The following is a 20856-nucleotide window of genomic DNA, read 5'->3' as shown; positions in this document are numbered from 1 at the left end:
CCCAGTGCTTGAGTCAAACTATAGACACTCCTGGTCACAAATATTACTCAACTACTGCTAGTGCTCAGTCAAATTTGTACTTGAGTTAAAGTACTGGAGTACTTGCTTTTAAAAATGTATTCAAAAGTACAATTTATTTTTTGATATAAATGCATTGCTGTATTAAAATTTAGACCAAAAATACAAATGCTCAAGTAAAGTGCAGATACTCAATATGTACTGCAATAAGTCCGTACTCAAGTAGATCTACTTAGTTACTGTCCACTACTGACCACTGGTGTGTAGGAATTATCAGGTTCACCTCTCACGCCTCCTAGCCCAAACCAGACCGGCCCGGCCCAGCCTCCCGCTGCTAACGGAACGCGTTTGAGATGAGAAGGACAACGTGTGAGAATGATCCAGAGGGTGCTAGTGTTGCATCTCATGTGATTTGCTAATCAAAGACCGTGAGTGTAGAGTACTATTCTGGAATGGACTTTCCCTGAGAGTGTTTCCAAAGATGTCAGGAAACAACAGCGTGGTGATGAATGTGCATGAACGGTATCTGTATTTACAACTGCTGGAATCTGTCCCGCGCTGTACCACAGTTACAGAACCTAATGATTTAATCTGTTTATAAAATAATAATAGATCATTGAAGCCATTAAAACTGGCGCAGAATCTGTGTCATTTTAGATTTTTGCGTTGGCTACTCAAAAATAGCAGATGTACAAGCTCACAGCGCGTCACTTCGTGCTGCGCTGCAAGCTTGTATATCTGCTATTTTTGAACATTTTTGAAAAATCTTGAAAGTGCGAGAACTACTGGTTTAGAAGGCATTTGAAGAATCAGCCTCAGCCTCAAATTAATATTCAAAAAATTCAAAAAATGTCTATTCGATTCTAAAAATATTCTCTAAATCCTTTTTTTAAACATACATTTTACAAATATAAAAATATATAAAAATGTATTAAAAATATTTTTTAAATATTAAAAATAATACATAAAATGTAAAAAACAAAAAATATCTCAAAATATGTTGTTCCAGAGATCCCCAGAAGCAAAGATTTGAGTTACAAATGTTCGCTTTAAAAATGTATATATTCAAAGATTTGCCCAAAATGTCCACGATTTTTCAAAAAATAGCCCAAAGAAATCTTAAAATGACACACAGCTACGTTCCCGGTCTTAATGGGTTAATGGGTTAATAAGATAATCGATTCATAATAGATCCCTATGTTTGGGCATAACTGAAAAACTGCCAATGCAACGTGACTCGTCGTAAAGCTTGCAGATTGAGCTATTTGCCTAAAATACCAATGCCCCAAAAATAGGGACGCCAGGGTCGAAAGTGGTTAGAATTCCCCTCTGTAATCCCCTTCAAGCCTTACAAGACATCTTGTCACCGACACGTTGGCTGACCGCATACAGTATATTCAAATGAGGTCATTTTTTTACCACCAGCGTGCCAAATCTGCCAGCGTACCCCCCCCCCGCCCCCGTTCCAATCCGCGCTGCAGGATTTCCGTAACGCTCTCTTAGGATGATACATTTCCCCCCTGAATGTTTTTCTCCGTGACCTTTTCTTCATAAAAATCATCGATTTCCCGTCCTGGCAGAGTCGGCGGGACACACTTTCCCCCATTGGTCTTGGCAGAAACACAAATACAGATAGGCTGCTAAATAATGCAACAGCTGGACCATCAATAAGGGAGACATGAGAGGCGTCAGATTAACCCGTTGAGACCGGGAACGCGTCCGTGTGTCATTTTTTAGATTTCTTTGGGCTATTCAAAAATAGCAGATCTACAAGTTCGTAGCGAGGCACCATAGTTTGCTACGAGCTTGTAGATCTGCTATTTTAGAAAAATCTTGAAAATGTGTGCAAATCTTTGAATATATATATTTTTAAAGCGAACATTTGTAACTGAAATCTTTGCTTCTGAGGATTCTACAAATGTCTTCTAAATCCTAACAGTTTTCTGAAAAACCTATGTTGGTATATCAGTGGTTCGCAAACTTTTTCATGTGAAGGACCCCCAAAATTATATGTATTTGGCCGCCGACCCCCATCTCAAAATATTTTTGTTCCAGGGACCCCCCAGAAGCCAAGATATTAGTTAGCAATGTTTGCTTTAAAAGAATATAAATATATTAATTTGCACACATTTTCTCGATTTAAAAAAGATAGCAGATCTACAAGCTCATAGCGCGGCACTCAGTGGCGCGCTATGAGCTTGTATATCTGCTATTTTTGAATAGCCAAAGTGTAAAATAATGCTTTTTAGCTCAAATCAAAAAATGTCACAGATGCGTTCCCGGTCTTAAAGGGTTAATGGTTGTACACTCCGGGATGCTGCCCTGAATAAGTGTGACTCCCGTCACGCTCAACAAGGTTGAACTACATCATGGATAATCATTCACGTTGCACGGAAATATAATGGTTCTTTAACGGGTTCTTTATAAGGCTTTTATGGTTCCACCACCAAGAACCATCACCTACTAAAGAACCATTTTATTAAGTGAATGGATTCATGTTCCTCATATGGTTCTAGGGAATCTTTTTTTTTGATGGTAGCCATGAAAAAAGAAAGAAAATTGGCACATTTAACCACTTAAAACCTAGCTTCCCAATTTTGGGCGTGTCATTGATTGCAATTGATTTATTTCAGGGAAATCCATTGAGACCAGGGTCTCTTTTTCAATAGCGCCCTGTGTACGAAAGGACATTTACAACAATGATTTTGCAGACCTGACCTAGACAACAAGGTACACATAAATATACTAAAATAAAAATGTGTCAAAAAGGTGCATATGCCTTCTTCCAATATAAGGTCAGCTAAAAATCTTTAAAAAACAAGATATGACAGTCATATCATACCAGGTTGCTGATATCTCTCACTAAACATGGCAACGGTTTTAGATCCCATATTTTGAGAGGACATTGAGCAACAGCGGCGGCACTTACCATAGAGTTACATACAGTGGCCAAACACAGTTTTGTGGGTTCGTGTTTAGATCCCACATTCTGAGAGGACAAAAGAATCAGCCAATGATGAAAAAGTGTCGAGAAAGTGTTGACTAGTTGATCAGTCTCTTCTTAGACCCGGTTATTCTCCGAGCAACCTGGTAAAAAATAGCAAAAGAAACAAGGACGTCTAACCTTGACGAATGACATTTGTCATTAAACTAAATGGTTCTTTAAAGAAAGGTTCTTCTATATGATGGCATCACTTAGAAGAACCAGTTTTGGCTCCCGGCTGGCACCTTTTATTTATGTGTGTGAGTACATGCCCTCCCTCCTTCCCGTCATTATAGACGCCACGCAGTTTACTGTAAGTTGATTTTGTTGTGACAGGCGCGCAGTGGACGGAGAGACCGGGTCTGAGAGAAAATGAACCGATGGGGCCCCCGCGGTGCGCAGCAGAGCGGAACGGCAGTGTGGATGGGGAGGATTTTTAACCCATTAAGACCGGGAAAGAATCTGTGTCTTTTTTTTTTAGATTTCTTTGGGCTATTCAAAAATAGCAGATATACAAGCTCATAGCGCAGCACCGAGTGCCGCGCTATGAGCTTGTAGATCTGCTATTTTTGAAAAATCGTGAAAATGTTAGCAAATCTTTTGAATATATATATGTATATTTCTAAAGCAAACATTTTGAACTCAACTCTTTGCTTCTGGGTGGATTCTACAAATGTCTTCTAAATCCTAGTTTGGAAAAAAAATGTTTCTATAATCAGTGGTTCTCAAACTTTTTCATGTCAAGGACCCCCAAAAGTATATGAATTTTGGCCGCGGACCCCCCATCTGAAAATATTTTGTTCCAGGAGAAGTTGTAACAAAGTTAAAAAATGTGCGCTACAGAAAAAAAAAAATCGACGATTTGCACACATTTTCACAATTTTTCAAAAAATAGCAGATCTGCAAGCTCATAGCGCGGCACTCGGTGCCGCGCTATGAGCTTGTACATCTGCTATTTTTTGAATAGCCAGAGAAATCTAAAAAATGACACACAGATGCGTTCCCGGTCTATATGGGTTAAATAGTTGACTCCTTGCCAATGGCAAAAATATTTACCTCTGTGAAATAGAACTGGGTGAGTCGGAGAGAACGGGGCCACCTCTTTGTGTTATATGGGGGGCTTCTTATTTCACGGTGTTGTGTCAGGAGTTTATCACCTAAAGCAGAGAGATGTTTGGCATGGCCTTTCAGTACAGTAAATGTTTACGGTGATGAATGCTTCACAGAGTATATCTTCACTAAGGAGCCCGCCTTGTAAATATACAAGCGAGAGGACTAGCATTTATTGTTTCAGACACAGCAAAAATGTCAATAAGGCTTTATCATTGTTTCCTTTTAAGGTTCGTAATGTCTATAGAAAATGCTGTGTCTGTATTTCGCGTAGTTGTAAGGAGTGTAGTATAAGTTCGCAGTGGTGTAAAGTAACTAAGTACATTTACTCAAGTACTGTACTTAAGTACAATTCTGAGGTATTTTTTTACTTTACTGGAGTATTTCCAATTTTCAATACTTTTACTTTTACTACTCCACTACATCTCAAAGGCAAATATTGTACTTTTACTCCACTACAATTATTTGAAGACTTTAGTTACTAGTTACTTTGCAGATGTCAATTATTATATTATAAAACATACATTAACCACTTTAGCCCTATTTTATAGATAGGCTATTTGAAAATAGCAGCTCACAACGTGTCGCATCGCGATGCGTTGTGAGCTTGTAGATCTGCTTGTAGATCTGCTATATTTATTACATTTACTTTTGGTACTTTAAGTATATTTTAACGCCAATACTTTTGTACTTTTACTCAAGTAACATTTTGAACACAGGCCTTTTACTTGTAACAGAGTATTTTATAATGTGGTAGGCCTATAGCTACTTTTACTTAAGTAAAACAGTACTTTTTCCACCACTGTAAGTTTCCAACTTCTGCGGAGCGTTATTTTCAGGTTCAGTGTCATAGGCCTAGCTGGCCCGTATCCAGGTGTCACAATAACACCTATTTGTGACATACACGACAGGGTCAAGCCAACCATCGAACACTCAATCGACCTGTCCTAACCAACGCTGTGCGTGAGCGAACAGGGCGAGCTATGTTTACTTGCTAAAGAATCGGTTGCTTCGTCTCTTAGTCAACAACTTTTCGCAGACCTGGTCTAACCGAATAGAATACAGTGTGATCAGTGTTATCAGGCAGCACTGGTGGACCCCATGGTGTGGTGGAAGACGGATCATTTTAATCTGTACGGTAGAGTGTATAGTCCATGAGCCAGAGCCCCAAAATTGAGCAATGATTATCGAAAGAGTGGGCAAAACCATACCTATATTAAATTGTTCATAGGGTCAATATAAGTTAATGAATATATGATAACCTCTCCACAGGAGCAGCCTTTTCATATTTATCACACATTTTGTTATTTTCCCCATACGTACATGACGAGGTGAAAAAAATGACAAAATTTAAAAAATAGTTATCATAATGAAACTTCCCCAGTTGATTCCTTACATGAAGACAATGATTTATCGTATTACAAGTTTTCCAAAATTGTATATTTAAATATGCAAATTAGGCATTTAGTCCATGAGCCAGAGCCCCAAAATTGAGCCAGATATTGAATATTCCCTCGTTAAAAACATTTGACTCCAACATCTTAACAAAATGAAATAAGAATGTTGACTCTGGCTTTGTCCAATGTTCCAATGTTGACTCTGGAAAGTTATGCAAAAATTCGGGCATATTTTCCTAATGCCCAATTTGCATATTTAAATATACAATTTCAGAAAACTTGTAATACGATAAATCATTGTCTTTACTGTAAGTAATCAACTGGGGAAGTTTCATTATGATAACTATTTTTTAAATGTTATTTTTTTCACCTGTCATGTACAGTACGTATGGGGAAAATAACAACATGTGTGATAACTATGAAAAAGCTGCTCCTGTGGAAAGGTTATCACATGTTTATTTACTTATATTGACCCTATGAACAATTTAATATAGGTATGGTTTTGCCCACTCTTTCGATAATGAAATCTTGTCTGGCTCATGGACTAAATATAGTTCGTACATCTGCAGTGGTCCGCGGCCAAATACATATAATTTTGGGTGGTCCTTGACATGAAAATGTTTGAGAACCACTGATATAGTTGCCTCGATCTCCAGGCTTTTATTTTCCCTCGCGTTTTGCTCAAAAATAAGAGGCTGGACCAAGCTGTTATCAGATATCAGACGTGCTGGGGCAGGCTACTGATATAGCAACATATTTAGCCCATTGAGACCTGAAGCCGATTCTACATGTCTCCTAAATCTCAACAGTATTCTGAAAAACTCATGTTTCTATATCAGTGGTGCTCAATCTTTTTCATGTCAAGGACCCCCAAAATGATATGTATTTGGCCGCGGACCCCCATCAAAATATGTTGTTCCAGGGACCCCCCAGAAGCAAAGATTTTAGTTAAAAATGTTCGCTTTAAAAATATATAAATTCAAAGATTTTCACACATTTTCACGATTTTTCAAAAATAGCAGATCTACAAGCTCGTAGCGCGGCACTCGGTGCCGCGCTATGAGCTTGTATATCTGCTATTTTTGAATAGCCCAAAGTGTAAAATAATGCTTTTTAGCTCAAATCTAAAAATGACACAGTTCCAGGTCTTAATGGGTTAGAAAACTGTTAGGATTTAGAAGACATTCATAGATGCGTTCCCGTGTTGAATGGGATAAGATAAGCCACGTACAACTGAGCCGCTAATGTAGTTATCATGTAATATACAGATACAGTGCTGCTACCTCTCTCTGTGGAATATCACTCACAGAGAGAGAGTGTCAAACCTTTATTTATGAAGTGTGGGCTGACTAAGCATGTGTGCCAGTCATTCACTGGCATCCCACGCCTTCGAGATGTTCAAGTGGGGACTGATCCAGAAAAGGTTGGGAACCAACTCGTGTATGCACTTTGACGAAAACCGACGAAACCCAGTGCACTGAGCTACTATGCCACCGACATTTACACATATTCATGTGATGTTTCAGGCTTAGATTAGTCAATGATCTAGATCTGTCTTAGTTTCATTAATGTGTTTAAGACCGAAATGAACAGTCTTGTGAGGGGTTTGAATAAGTATGCGTTTAACCCATTGAGACCTGGAACTGTGTCATTTTTAGATTTGAGCTAAAAAGCATTATTTTACACTTTGGGCTATTCAAAAATAGCAGATATACAAGCTCATAGCGCGGCACCGAGTGCCGCGCTACGAGCTTGTAGATCTGCTATTTTTGAAAAATCGTGAAAATGTGTGCACATTTTTGAATATATATATTTTTAAAGCGAAAATTTTTAACTCAAATCGTTGCTTCTGGGGGTCCCTGGAACAAAATATTTTGATGGGGGTTCGCGGCCAAATACATATCATTTTGGGGGTTCTTGACATGAAAAAGATTGAGCACCACTGATATAGAAACATATGTTTTTCAGAATACTGTTGGGATTTAGGAGACATGTAGAATCGGCTACAGGTCTCAATGGGTTAAGCTACTTTGCCACCGACATTTACACATATTTATGTGATGTTTCAGGCTTAGATTAGTCAATGATCTAGATCTGTCTTAGTTTCATTAATGTATTTAAGACTGAAATGAACAGTCTTGTGAGGGGTTTGAATAAGTATGCGTTTAACAAAATGTTATGGATAATGAACTCACATTTCCGCTCACGTTATCTGATGTTTGCAGGGCAGATCTATCTAATGGGTCGTGTCGGATTATAACTTATATTATTCCCAATATCAGTATGCAATGAGAGGCTATGGTCACAGACAACTCATTGTCCTTTGTTATAACATAATCTTTTCCCTGTTTTTGTCTTCGACGCATTGGTTCCACGTATTGAATACCGAAACGAACAGTCTTTTTGTGAAGGACCCGTGTTGATATGTTATGGATTCTGAATGTTAACGAGTGCGGCTTAATAACATGCATCTGAACTTGCTCTTTTCTTCTCCACTGACTCTGAACTTTCTTTTTTCTCTCTCTCTCCCTCTCTCTCTCTCTCCTCTGCTGCCTTTCGTTTCCCCAGGAGGTAGAGGTCAGTTTCTCCCATCTGCACAACAACACTCCTTCCAACTCCATACTCTGTGTGTGTGTGTGTGTGTGTGTGTGTGTGTGTGTGTGTGTGTGTGTGTGTGTGTGTGTGTGTGTGTGTGTGTGTGTGTGTGCGTGTGCGTCTGTGCGCGTGCGTGTGTGTACGTGTGTGCGTGTGTGTGCGCCCGTGCGTGTGTGTGTGCGTGCATGTGTGTGTGCAAGCGTGTACGTGCGTGTGTGTACGTGTGTGTGCGTGTTTGTGTGTGTGAATCCTTGGCATTAATAACTCATTTTCACTGCTCTTTCCTGCCTTGCTTTTATCTCCCCCCGTCCTCCCCCCCAGCCGCCTTCATTTCCACTCGGTGTCTTTTGATTTCGATTAGCACAATTAATGTTCTAATTAAGTCGGAATAGGGACAGAGCCACGTCGAAGCAGGACCATAACACCATATGTCTGGCATACAGCATGCACTGCAGGCAATGCATGGCTTGCAGATATAGAGCCGGACTCATTTCCATGCAGAAGCAGCGCACATCCATCTGTGTTCCCCGTGATTCACTTAACCCATGAATCACGCTAACTGCAGGTCTTATTGGTCACGTTTATTGCCATCATGGCGGAGTAACACGTAGGGCTAATCTTCTGTGAATATGACTTATGCTAGCATGTGTGCACTCGTGTCTCAAGCATTAGCATAATGTTAAATAAATGACAGATGCTTCAACAAAGTCTCTCTCTCTCTTTCTTCAGGATGACTATGTCCGCACCTGGGACGAGAATCAAGGCTCGAACGAAAGTAAGTCTCGCACTCACTTAACCTTGGTTCTGCTCTGTCTTTGCCTACTGTATATCAATAGGCTATGTGCATAAAAGTAGTCCCAGCTTTCCAGAAGGTGGCATACCTGCGTCCTGTTTCAGGTCATTTTCCCAGTGGTGTAAAGTAACTAAGTACATTTACTCAAGTACTGTACTTAAGTACACTTTTTATACCTAGGCTATTTGAAAATAGCAGATCTACGAGCTCACAACGCGTCACATCGCGACGCGTTGTGAGCTTGTAGATCGGCTATTTTCAAACATTTCAGTACTTTTGGTACTTTAAGCATATTTTGATGCCAATACTTTTGTACTTTTACTCAAGTAACATTTTGATGTTGCCGAGCCAATCAAATAAAGCTATGGGGGGAAAAAAAACTGGAGCAGGAAACGGGTATGCCACCTTCTGAGAACCATTTCATGTTTTCTCTCTCACTTTTTCCCTCTACAGTTTACGGTTTAGGCATTTAGCAGATGCTCTTAATCCAGAGCGACTTACAGTAAGCAAGGACACAAGATAATACATCATAATACATCATAATACACATAATACATCAAATGCATAAACATAGTAATCTAATAATAAAGTAATACATAAGTAAACCAATAATCTAATAATAACTAATTAATACGTAAACCAAGAACCTATCATCAGCTTACATTGAAAGTTACATTTTAGCCATTGCATAATCCTGCAAGGTCGTCAAGGCTAGGGGCAAGTGCCAAGTGCCTCTAGCTGGCCCGTTGTTCATTTCTGTGAAAATGCCATACAGCCATCCTGTACCGTTGGTTTGTTTAAATGTGTTTGAATAGGCTCTATGCACAGCAGCCATACTGTGAAGACATTCACAGGTGTTACCAATGATACTAATGAAGGCTCTCTTCCATTTAGTGTAGCACAGTGGTTCTCAGATTTTTAAATTTCCACGACCCCCATAACTCTGAGAGTGTACAAATGGAACCAAATGGACCCCCCCATAACGTCCATTTGGTTCCATTTGTACACTCTCAGAGTTACACATTCGTAAGGGGCCATTCGGAAACCGCTTAAGGAACCATGAGGGTCCTTGGACCCACATTTTAGACCCACTTGGTGTAGCAGAGTGTTTCCAGTGAGCCAACATGCACAATATCACCACCCTGACTCTGTTTGACCAGAATGGAACAGAGCCTTTATTAGTATCATTAGTAACACCTGTGAATGTCTTCACAATATGGCCGCTGTGCATAGAGCCTATTGTCGGAGTGTTTGAATTATTTGCTCGTTGAAGCGGAGCGTTTCATTATGCTGGCAGATTGCCAGACCTGTAGCTGTACTGAGTGATTCGATTGATTGACAGCTGCGCCGCACGGCTCGCCGGAGCTCCGGCGGTTCGTTGAACCGCACGCCATTAAGCTCCGTATTTCGTATTCTCTTGGATGAGCCGGTGGTGTCTGCGAGAGTACAGCACTGCTTTCTCAGAGAAAAGGTCAAGAGATGCCAGCGCTGCTGTTTAGCTGCATATACAGTCAACAGCCTGACCTCCCACTCCCTCCACCACGTTCTACTGTACGTTCCTTTCTTTTGCTTTTTTGAGTGGCGGAGATGCTCTTTTTTAGACCCCAGGCCCCTCTCCTTGACTCCTAGCGGTGACTGCAGCGGTAATTGAGTCTCCGGCAGATGAAATCATGACACGCCACGGAGTCATCTAGCCCCAGCCATTGTCCCCTGATTTGCAGCTTAAACCATTAACACCTGAAGCCGATTCTACAAATGTCTTCTAAATCCTAACAGTTTTCTGAAAAACGTATGTTTCTATATCAGTGGTTCTCAAACTTTTTCATGTCAAGGACCCCCAGAATTATATGTATTTGGCCGCCGACCCCCATCTCAAAATATGTTGTTCCAGGGACCCCCAGAAGCAAATATCTGAGTTAAAAATGTTTGCTTTAAAAGAATATAAATATATTAATTTGCACACATTTTCTCGATTTTTCAAAAATAGCAGATCTACAAGCTCGTAGCGCGGCACTCGGTGCCGCGCTATGAGCTTGTAGATCTGCTATTTTTGAATAGCCAAAGTGTAAAATAATGCGTTTTAGCTCAAATAAAAAAATGACACAGATGCTTCTCCCGGTCTTAAAGGGTTAAATGAAGTTGTCTGAATCACAGAGTCCATTAGCACGATATCCCACGGTTTAATGAAGGCCTAATTATGGCTTAAAATGAAAAACTTGAGCGAGAGAGAGAGAGTAGGGGATGAGGGGAAAGGAGAAAGGGAGGGGGGGGGGGGGTGGCTAATGTGGTTTAATTAAGTGTAAAGTGACGTAATGTTAACATTATTCCTGCCAAATGTAAATCCATTTAGCGAAGAGGATATAATTCTGGGGCTGGAGGAAAGGAGCAACCTGACTGAAAGCATGATGGATGGTGCTCGAGGGAAGAACGTGTCTGTTGCTCTATAGCTGCACAGACTGCAGAGAGGATGTTATACTGACATAAATACACAAATACAGTCCATCAATGTGCAGCTACTGTAAATATGGAACTGTAAAATGCAATGCAATACCTACTACCAGTGGTGGAAAAAGTACTCACTTTTTTTAAAACTTAAGTAAATGTATCAATACTGCAATGTAGAAATACTCTGTTACAAGTAAAAGTCCGGAATTCAAGATTTACTTAGGGTTAGGGTTAGTAAAAGTACAAAGGTATTGGTATCAAGATATGCTTAAAGTACAAAAGTAGAAAGTACTCATTATGCAGAATGTCCCATTTCACATGTTTTCAAATGTATAAAAATTGGTAAAAATGTCCAGACCCGTATGGCCTAAATGTATAGGGTTGAAGTCGTTAATGTATGTTTTGTAATAATAATCAAAAACAAAAAAAGTTGTACTTAAGTACAATACTTAGTTGCTTTCCACCACTGTATACTACAACAGCAAAACTCCATGCATTGAAATGATATACACAGAAATATTTATTGTTTATGATTTATCCGCCGATATATATATACCGTCGGATTGGCGGTTCTGGACAGCCGCCTATCCAACCGCCAAGACAACTGCCGGGCACTCGTTGGCGACACGTGCGCCTAGTTTGAAGTCGGTCGGATGGACGGTTCTTGAATCACATGAACTACAGACACACGGACATTTATAGTAGGATCATTATGGTGATAATAATCTCGGAACCCAGATTCAACTGAAAAAGGAAAAACAGCGACCTCTGTTCGTCCCTCCTCAGTTGACTCTGGGCCAACGCTAATGTGGGACCCGTGCGCACGGAAACAGGGTTTAAGTCTGCCTTCAGCGCTCTACTTCCGGGTGGTGCGACTATGATTTCATTCCCACTAACAATATTTCTACACGGAACACTAACACCACTTCTCCCAGAGAACATGGATCGTTTTGGGTATAAGCCCACTTGTTTCTATGATGAAAGAGTAAGTTCAAATGTGAATATCTTTCCGTGGTTTTGTCTGCTCCGCGGACGCTATTGTTAAATTAGTTTCCGGTAGTTTCCAGTAGGGAAAGATCGATGGACACGTGAATCCCGCCCACTACATTTGATAGGGTAAAGCGCAGCCTGCTTCCTGATCTGAAGGCACGCCCACTCCCACACAATGTGTACACGTTAGGACGAAGCTTCAGGACAGATTCTCTCACGCAGTGCAGAATCTGTTCTTGAGAGATTATGGTGATAATGATATATGATAAATACTTTATACATACAGTAGTAGTAATAGTTATTACTAGTAGTTTCTTGATACAATAAACTACTTTCCTATATCAGAGTCCACTTAGCTGCCTGTGTGCGTGCGTGCGTGGGTGCGCGCGTGCGCGCGTGCGTGCGAGACAGAAGCTCAGCGCGGCCCTGCATTGATCTGGCCGTCTTTACGATCGGCTTAATGAACCGTAGGAGCCATCAGAGGACATGTGTCCCTCTGAAACATCACTAAATCACTGAGATGTCTTCACCGTGGAGCCTCTCAGCCTGCCTGGCTGCTTCCACAGCCCCAGCACACAGTCAATACTCGCATGGAGCAAGACAGAGCTTTGCAACTGATGCAATTATCATTACCAGAGGTGGACAGCAACTAAATACATTTACTCAAGTACCGTGCTTAAGTACAATATTGAGGTATTTGTACTTTACTTGAGTATTTCCAATTTCCAATACTTTTACTTCTACTCCACTGCATTCCAGAGGCAAATATTGTACTTTTACGCCACTACAATTATTCAAAAACTTCAGTTACTAGTTACTTTTCAGATATAAATTATGATATTATAAAACATACATTAACCACTTTAGCCCTATTTTATACCTAGGCTATTTGAAAATAGCAGATCTACAAGCTCACAACGCGTCACATCGCGACGCGTTGTGAGCTTGTAAATCGGCTATTTTCAAATATTTTAGTACTTTTACTTTTTGTACTTTAAGTATATTTCGATGCCAATACACTAAAATGTTGAGGTATTTCTTTATACTTTATACTATGCAAATCAAATATTGTACCGTTTACTCCACTGCAATTATTTGAAAACTTTAGCGACAGGTTCCTTTGTAGATTTAGATTATTATTCCAAAAACATTGAAGTCCTATTTTATACTAAGATCTACAGTACAAACTCACAATGCGCCCGGATGTGACGCGTTGCATTGTGAGCCTGTAGATCGGAAGATTCGAAAGATGTTGATGCGTTTTGTGAAATGGGACATTCTGCACAATTCATAATTTGACTTTCGGTTCTATCAAGTACATTGATACCAATACTTCTGTGCTTTTACGCAACAAAACGTATGAATACAGGCCTTTTACTTGCAACAGAGTATTCTTAGATTGCGGTATTGCTACTTTTACTTAAGTAAAAAAAAAAACTGAGTACTTCGTCCACCACTGATTAGATTCAGACGTGCACAAATACAATGGCTACTGGAGAAAGAATGGGAGCTTTGCACTGAAGCACGTAGTGCGGAGGTCGACATCGGCTGTGACAGACCGTCGAGCGCAAGCATCTGCTCCGTGAGGCAGAGGTCAGGGCAATTTGCACTCAATTTCAACGGTCAATTTGTCAATCCAGCATCTCCCCCTGTTCAATGATTTAATCAACATCCTCTCCAGATAAACACTGCGGGAGAACAGTTGCAACTTAGGCACACAAGCGCTCGTCCGTGCACTTCAATGTGTGCACACACTCACACATACAATACGTACACATAGAGTATCTACTACATATTTGCTTACTTACTTATTTACTTTACATACATACATCCTGTACGGCGTGTATACATACTGTACGTACACACACACACACACACACACACACACACACACACACACACACACACACACACACACACACACACACACACACACACACACACACACACACACACACACACACACACACACACACACATGCATGTATGTAGTATGTACTGTATGCATGCATGAATGCATGTATTACATGCATACATACATACATACATACATACATACATACATACATACATACATACATACATACATACATACATACATACATACATACATACATACATACATAGTACATACATACATACATACATACATACTTACACACACAGAAGTACAACTACTTGAGTCAAGGGTTTGTGTTATAAGCACCCCAAAAAATGCAATCGCTTAATCCTTTAATTCATTGTATTCGTTGTAGAGTCAGGTTAGAGCAGAAGCTTGGAGCAGAGAGGTCAGGAGAATGTGGACACTTTCTCACCAATCAATGGCTTTTAATCGATAGTCAACAGTGAGGAGATCAGAACATCTGCTGACTCAGCAGCCCAGGAGGTCTAGAGTTTAACACCTACTGGAGATTATTGATAAGTGATATCAGTCCTTGGCTGTACACACACACACACACACACACACACACACACACACACACACACACACACACACACACACACACACACACACACACACACACACACACACACACACACACACACACATATACACACACACACACACACACACACACACACACACACACACACACACACACACACACACACACACACACACACACACACACACTCAATCTGAATCACGTGTACACACCTGCGCACGCACGCGCACACACACACGTTTGTATTGCTATACTTGTGAGGACATCAAAACTTTAGGAGGACGATTTCTATATTTACCGTCTTTTGTTTTTGCTGCCATTTTTCTCCCTAACCCGAAAGCCGAGAATAGCTGATCTGCAAGCTCGTTGTGAGCTTGTAAATCCGCTATGTTCATGTTAATTTGCCATAACTCTAACCCTGAACCCTTGAACCTACCCTCTAAATGTATTTTTCTGATTGTAAGCCTTAAGGTCATTACACACCGGCGATTATGCGAATGTACGCAAAATTCGGACTTGTTCCGAATAATTAAAAGACGCTTTTTCGCTTCGCTTTTTCGCTTTTTCACTCCGTGGAAGCTTGCATTGACTTTATAAGGTTTTTTAAAAAAACATATTATTCGCATTAAAAAATCGCCCCCGGTGTGTAAGGAGCTTTACCATAAAACAGCCATTTCTCTTGTGAGGACCTGCAAAATATTGTCCTCAAAATGTCTTATTTCTCAGTTTCTACTATACTAGTGGGGACATTTGGCTCGCAAGTAAAGTAATACAAGTGCACACACACATGCGCGCACACGCGCGCACTCACACACACACATCCACGCGAGGCGAAAGCTGCGGTGAGGTAGCTCTGATGACATTAGAGGTTGTGACTTTGTAAATAGGGGATAAGATGGCTGGCGATGAGGATGTGCGCGCTGTCCAGCAACCTCAATCTGTGGGGATTAGCCGCATGCTAATCTGGATTGGATTTAGGCTGGAGCATGGGGAGGCTAATTAACAGGGCTTTGTGGCAGCCAGCTTTGCTGTGACAACAGCAGCATAGGAGCTGCTTTACTGTTGTTATAGGCAGAGCGGTGCAGGCGGAACACGTTTGATCGCAGGGATGCAACTATCCATTATTTTCTTCACGATTATTCTATTGATTGCTTTTTGGATGAATCGCGTAATAACTGTTTTTAATTGATATTTATGAAAACAATGAATCTATGCAAAAATAATTGACCGTTTTTTGTAATCGACTAAATTGATTTGTCTGGTTAACCATTTAAGCACTATTTTATATTTACAAAAATTGCTAAAATGGTCGTTATATAAGCTCACAACGAGAGAGAGAGAGAGAGAGAGAGAGAGAGAGAGAGAGAGAGAGAGAGAGAGAGAGAGAGAGAGAGAGAGAGAGAGAGAGAGAGAGAGAGAGAGAGAGAGAGAGAGAGAGAGAGAGAGAGAGAGAGAGAGAGAGAGAGAGAGAGAGAGAGAGAGACTGAACACGTGACATGATGTGTGAGTAGAGGAGGAGAGGAAAGAAGGCATTGGTTCTCAAGGTCAGGTTCGGGGACCACCAGCATATGTGGAGTGTACACATTCTTAGAGTTAGATACGCCTCTAGGACCCCAATCTACGCTTAAAAATGATCATGACATTGTTCATTTTTAGTTTGAGAGTGTACAGTAGGACCCCTGGTGGGCCTCGGACCCCACATTGAGAAACAGTGCGTTAAGGGAAGGAGGACAGACAGACAGACAGAGTGAGGGAGTGAGGCAGCGTGAGAGGAAGAGTGATTGTGATTTCCCAGAAAAGAAGGAGAGAAGAAAAAAAGGCAGATTGAGCTGCAAATCACTGCTCATTCCAGAAATGATTCCCGGACCACCGTGAGTGAGTCTGTTGCCATGGAAACGTCATCATTGCAGGGCCAGGCGCTGCTTTAATCCGTGGAAGGCTGTTAAAGTTAACGTGAGGCTGTGAGACAGCCACCTTATGCTTCTACAGTATACCCACTATACAGCCACCTTATGTTTCTACACGTATACCCACTATACAGCCACCTTATGTTTCTACAGTATACCCACTATACAGCCACCTTATGTTTCTACAGTATACCCACTATACAGCCACCTTATGTTTCTACAGTATACCCACTATACAGCTACCTTATGTTTCTACAGTATACCCACTATACAGCCACCTTATGTTTCTACAGTATACCCACTATACAGCCACCTTATGTTTCTACAATATACCCACTATACAGCCACCTTATGTTTCTACAGTATACCCACTATACAGCTACCTTATGTTTCTACAGTATACCCACTATACAGCTACCTTATGTTTCTACAGTATACCCACTATACAGCCACCTTATGTTTCTACAGTATACCCACTATACAGCCACCTTATGTTTCTACAATATACCCACTATACAGCCACCTTATGTTTCTACAGTATACCCACTATACAGCCACCTTATGTTTCTACAGTATACCCACTATACAGCCACCTTATGTTTCTACAGTATACCCACTATACAGCCACCTTATGTTTCTACGGTATACCCACTATACAGCCACCTTATGCCTCTACGGTATACCCACTATACAGCCACCTTATGCCTCTACAGTATACCCACTATACAGCTACCTTATGTTTCTACAGTATAGCCACTATACAGCGACCTTATGTTTCTACAGTATACCCACTATACAGCCACCTTATGTTTCTACAGTATACCCACTATACAGCCACCTTATGTTTCTACAGTATACCCACTATACAGCCACCTTATGTTTCTACAGTATACCCACTATACAGCCACCTTATGTTTCTACAGTATATGCTTCTATGCGTACAACAAAACCACAATACAGCCACCTTACTGTATGCTTCTCTACCCACAACACCACCACGCTGCATGTGGCAGCGTTGTGGCTGCCTGCTACCCACAGTACTAGCTTTATTTACAACACGGGAGGATTATCTGCTGCGTTCGGATTTGTCCTTTTCATATCTCGTGGCCACTTAACTCGTTGCCTGCCATGGACGAGTTAATTTGTCAAATTCTGCTATGGCTCAGCCTGCCAACGAGTTTGGACGAGTTGTTTTTTTTACTCAGAACCAGAGATAACGTGATCCGAAGATTTGCTGCTCCATTCACTTCCATTCATTGTTATTACTTAAAAATGCTGTATCTCGGCTCCTGAGCACTTTTTCTTTTACTATGTATTTTTGGTCCAGACATGCTATTTTCAAAGGCGGACAATTAATGTCAACGAGGTCGCGATGACCTCGTTGACATTTGTGAAACCACACAGTGCAACCCTCAGTGACTAGCACCCACCAGGGGATCGATCATACTGGAGATAAATATTCTGTGACTACAGTTAATGAGTTAAACACGAGCGTCCCTACTCTGGGGCGAAGAGATTTGGGGTCGAGGGAAAAAAGGAGAAGGCCTAAGTATAAACCCCAAAGTATTTAGGATTTAATTGGTTAAGCAGGACATTTTTTTTAAGCTGACACAGCTACAGTGGACACTCCTATTTGCCTTCCTACCGTATCCCCTTTCTCTATCTCCATCTACACCCTCCTCCACCTGTCCTCATTGCGGGCACGATTCACTAAGCTGGTCGTAAATAACGTGTAAATAAAGTGACTACAGGAGGGTGTATTTTCTCTAAGCAGAAACCGACGTGCAATTCACAAAGGGGTGTGTAAATCCCTCAAATGTGTGGATCACAGTTGTTCTTCATTTTTGCCTGAAGGTCAGAGGCGTGTTCATGTGGGAGATCATTTGCGTTGCTCCACGCCCCATTTAAGACCCCGGAAACAGACGAAAAACCATGTGTCTCTCCAAAAGGGACAGATCTACAAGCTGACCGCACCGCGGGCGCCGGACTAGTGTAGGATTTGATCAAGTGAAAACATTAGATGTGTCAAACAATGACAGATCCTGATAAACAATAACAATCAACAATACATTACACCTTGTGTAAACTGTAAAGTTATATAATACAGTATTAATGACAATAATCTAGTTGTATCTAAAGTAGCTCTGAACGTAGCTTTGAACCTGGCACGAATGTCACGCGACCCCCGGCACAACCGTCTCACAAAGCCATGCCTATTCGGTGATTCCGACGCATTGTGAGCTTGTCGATGCACTATTTTCACTTTTCAGCGGCGCTAGCCGCTCTATACCTTTTAGGTATAGAGCGGATCCTTCTCTATACCTGACTTTGTCCGTGTTCACCGTCAACGTTCTGATTGGTCAGACCCGTCAACACTCTGATTGGTCAGACCCGTCAACGCTCTGATTGGTCAGACCCGTCAACGCTCTGATTGGTCAGACCCGTCAACGCTCTGATTGGTCAGACCCGTCAACAAAGTGATTGGTCAAGATTCACATGACACGTGGCTATAAACACATTATAAACACATATCGATGACAAAATGTATCAAAGGCGCCGCTACCTTCACACAGGGTGTGATTTTTTGTAAAGGTTTTGGATATTGATAGATCATTTTGTTAAATTATCGATTATCTGTTATTTTTCATGATCGATTAAATTGATTAGTTCGATGAACTGTTCCACCCCTAGTAGGAACGGAGGTGCAGGGGGTGAGAGAGGAAGAGATAAGGGAGAGAGAGAGAGAGAGAGTATGATCAATCAGTCGATTGTGTTCCAGCTTGGATCAACGTAGTATAGTTGAAGTTCCTATTTATCTGTATCACATATTTTTTTTAAATCACTTACATTTTCTTTATTTAATATTTACGTTATATTATCAATAAAATCGTAGTGTCTTGCCAATAGGCTCTATGCACAGCAGCCATATTGGAAAGACATTGGGCCTCTTCTTACTTCCTTCACAGGTGTTACCAATGATACTATTGAAGGCTCTGTTCCATTCTGGTCAGGGTGCTGATATTGTGCATGTTGGCTCACTAGAAACACTCCATTTTGGTTCCCAAATTGCCCCTTATGGTGGGTGTGTAACTCTGAGAGTGTACAAATGGAACCAAAACCAAATGGACCCTTACGGGTCCATTTGGTTCCATTTGTACACTCTCAGAGTTATGCGGGTCCTTGAAAATAAGACAACCACTATGCCACACTAAATGGAACAGAGCCTTAATCAGTATCATTGGTAACACCTGTGGAGGAAGTAAGGAAGGGGCCTCCAATTCATTCCCAATATGGCTGCTGTTGTGCATAGAGCCTATTATCTGGGGGCCCCACTTGCGATATCCTCACGGCCCACCAGCGGGCTCACGGCCCGCACGTTGGGAAACACTGCTGTAAAAGGTACATGCTGGTGACAGTCCAAAACGGATGATGTGGTGCTGAACGTGGGTGCTGATGATGCCTCCGTACCTTGGCTCTCCTCTCCTCTCCCCTCTCTCTCCTCCTGCTGAGCAGTCAGTCACACTATGTTACAAAACCAACCCAAGCGTGACAGGGGAGAGGTATATTGTTTTGATTTTCCTTCTCAAATCAGATATCCCTCTCTCTTCTTTTTTTTTTGTTGCTGTGCCGCTCCTAAATCCCATGACAGAGCCGTGACTAATGCCCCCCCCGCCCACCACCCCCCTCCAGGCTGATGGAGGCGACGCGACGCGAGCCGATCCGATCGCACGCCTTTTTTTTTTGCCTTGCCCAAAATCTATTAACTCTCTAAGACCGGGAACGCATCTGTGTAATTTTAAGATTTCTTTGGGCTATTCAAAAATAGCAGATCTACAAGCTCATAGCACGGCACCGAGTGCCGCGCTATGAGCTTGTAGATCTGCTATTTTTGAAAAATCATGAAAAGTTGTGCAAATATTTGGGTTGTTTTTTTTGGTTTTTGGCTGACATTTGTAACTCAAATCTTTGCTTCTGGGGGTTCCTGGAACAAAATGTTTTACAAAAGTTCGCTTTAAAAAATATTTAATCCAAGATTTTGCCACGAATTTTCACGATTTTCCAAAAAATAGCAGATATACAAGCTCATAGCAGATCTGCTATTTTTTAATAGCCAAATAAATCTTAAAATTACACAGATGCGTGCCCGGTCTTAATGGGTTAAACCATAATG

At 41.2% G+C, this 20856-nt stretch overlaps 1 protein-coding gene across 1 annotated transcript in view; it reads left to right on the top strand.

Annotated features, from left to right (window-relative positions):
• Positions 1 to 20856, top strand: part of spock2 (SPARC (osteonectin), cwcv and kazal like domains proteoglycan 2) — a 70607-nt gene that overhangs the window by 20859 nt on the left and 28892 nt on the right. The window contains exon 2 of the mRNA XM_084076477.1: positions 8833 to 8878. Within this exon, the coding sequence (XP_083932603.1) occupies positions 8833 to 8878 (46 nt within the window). The remainder of the gene's footprint in view (positions 1 to 8832; positions 8879 to 20856) is intronic.

The sequence above is a fragment of the Gymnoscopelus microlampas genome (genome assembly GCF_963454915.1).
Source record: "Gymnoscopelus microlampas genome assembly, chromosome: 13".
In the NCBI taxonomy this organism is placed as follows: Eukaryota; Metazoa; Chordata; class Actinopteri; order Myctophiformes; family Myctophidae; genus Gymnoscopelus; species Gymnoscopelus microlampas.
This window is presented reverse-complemented; position numbering and strand designations above follow the sequence as displayed.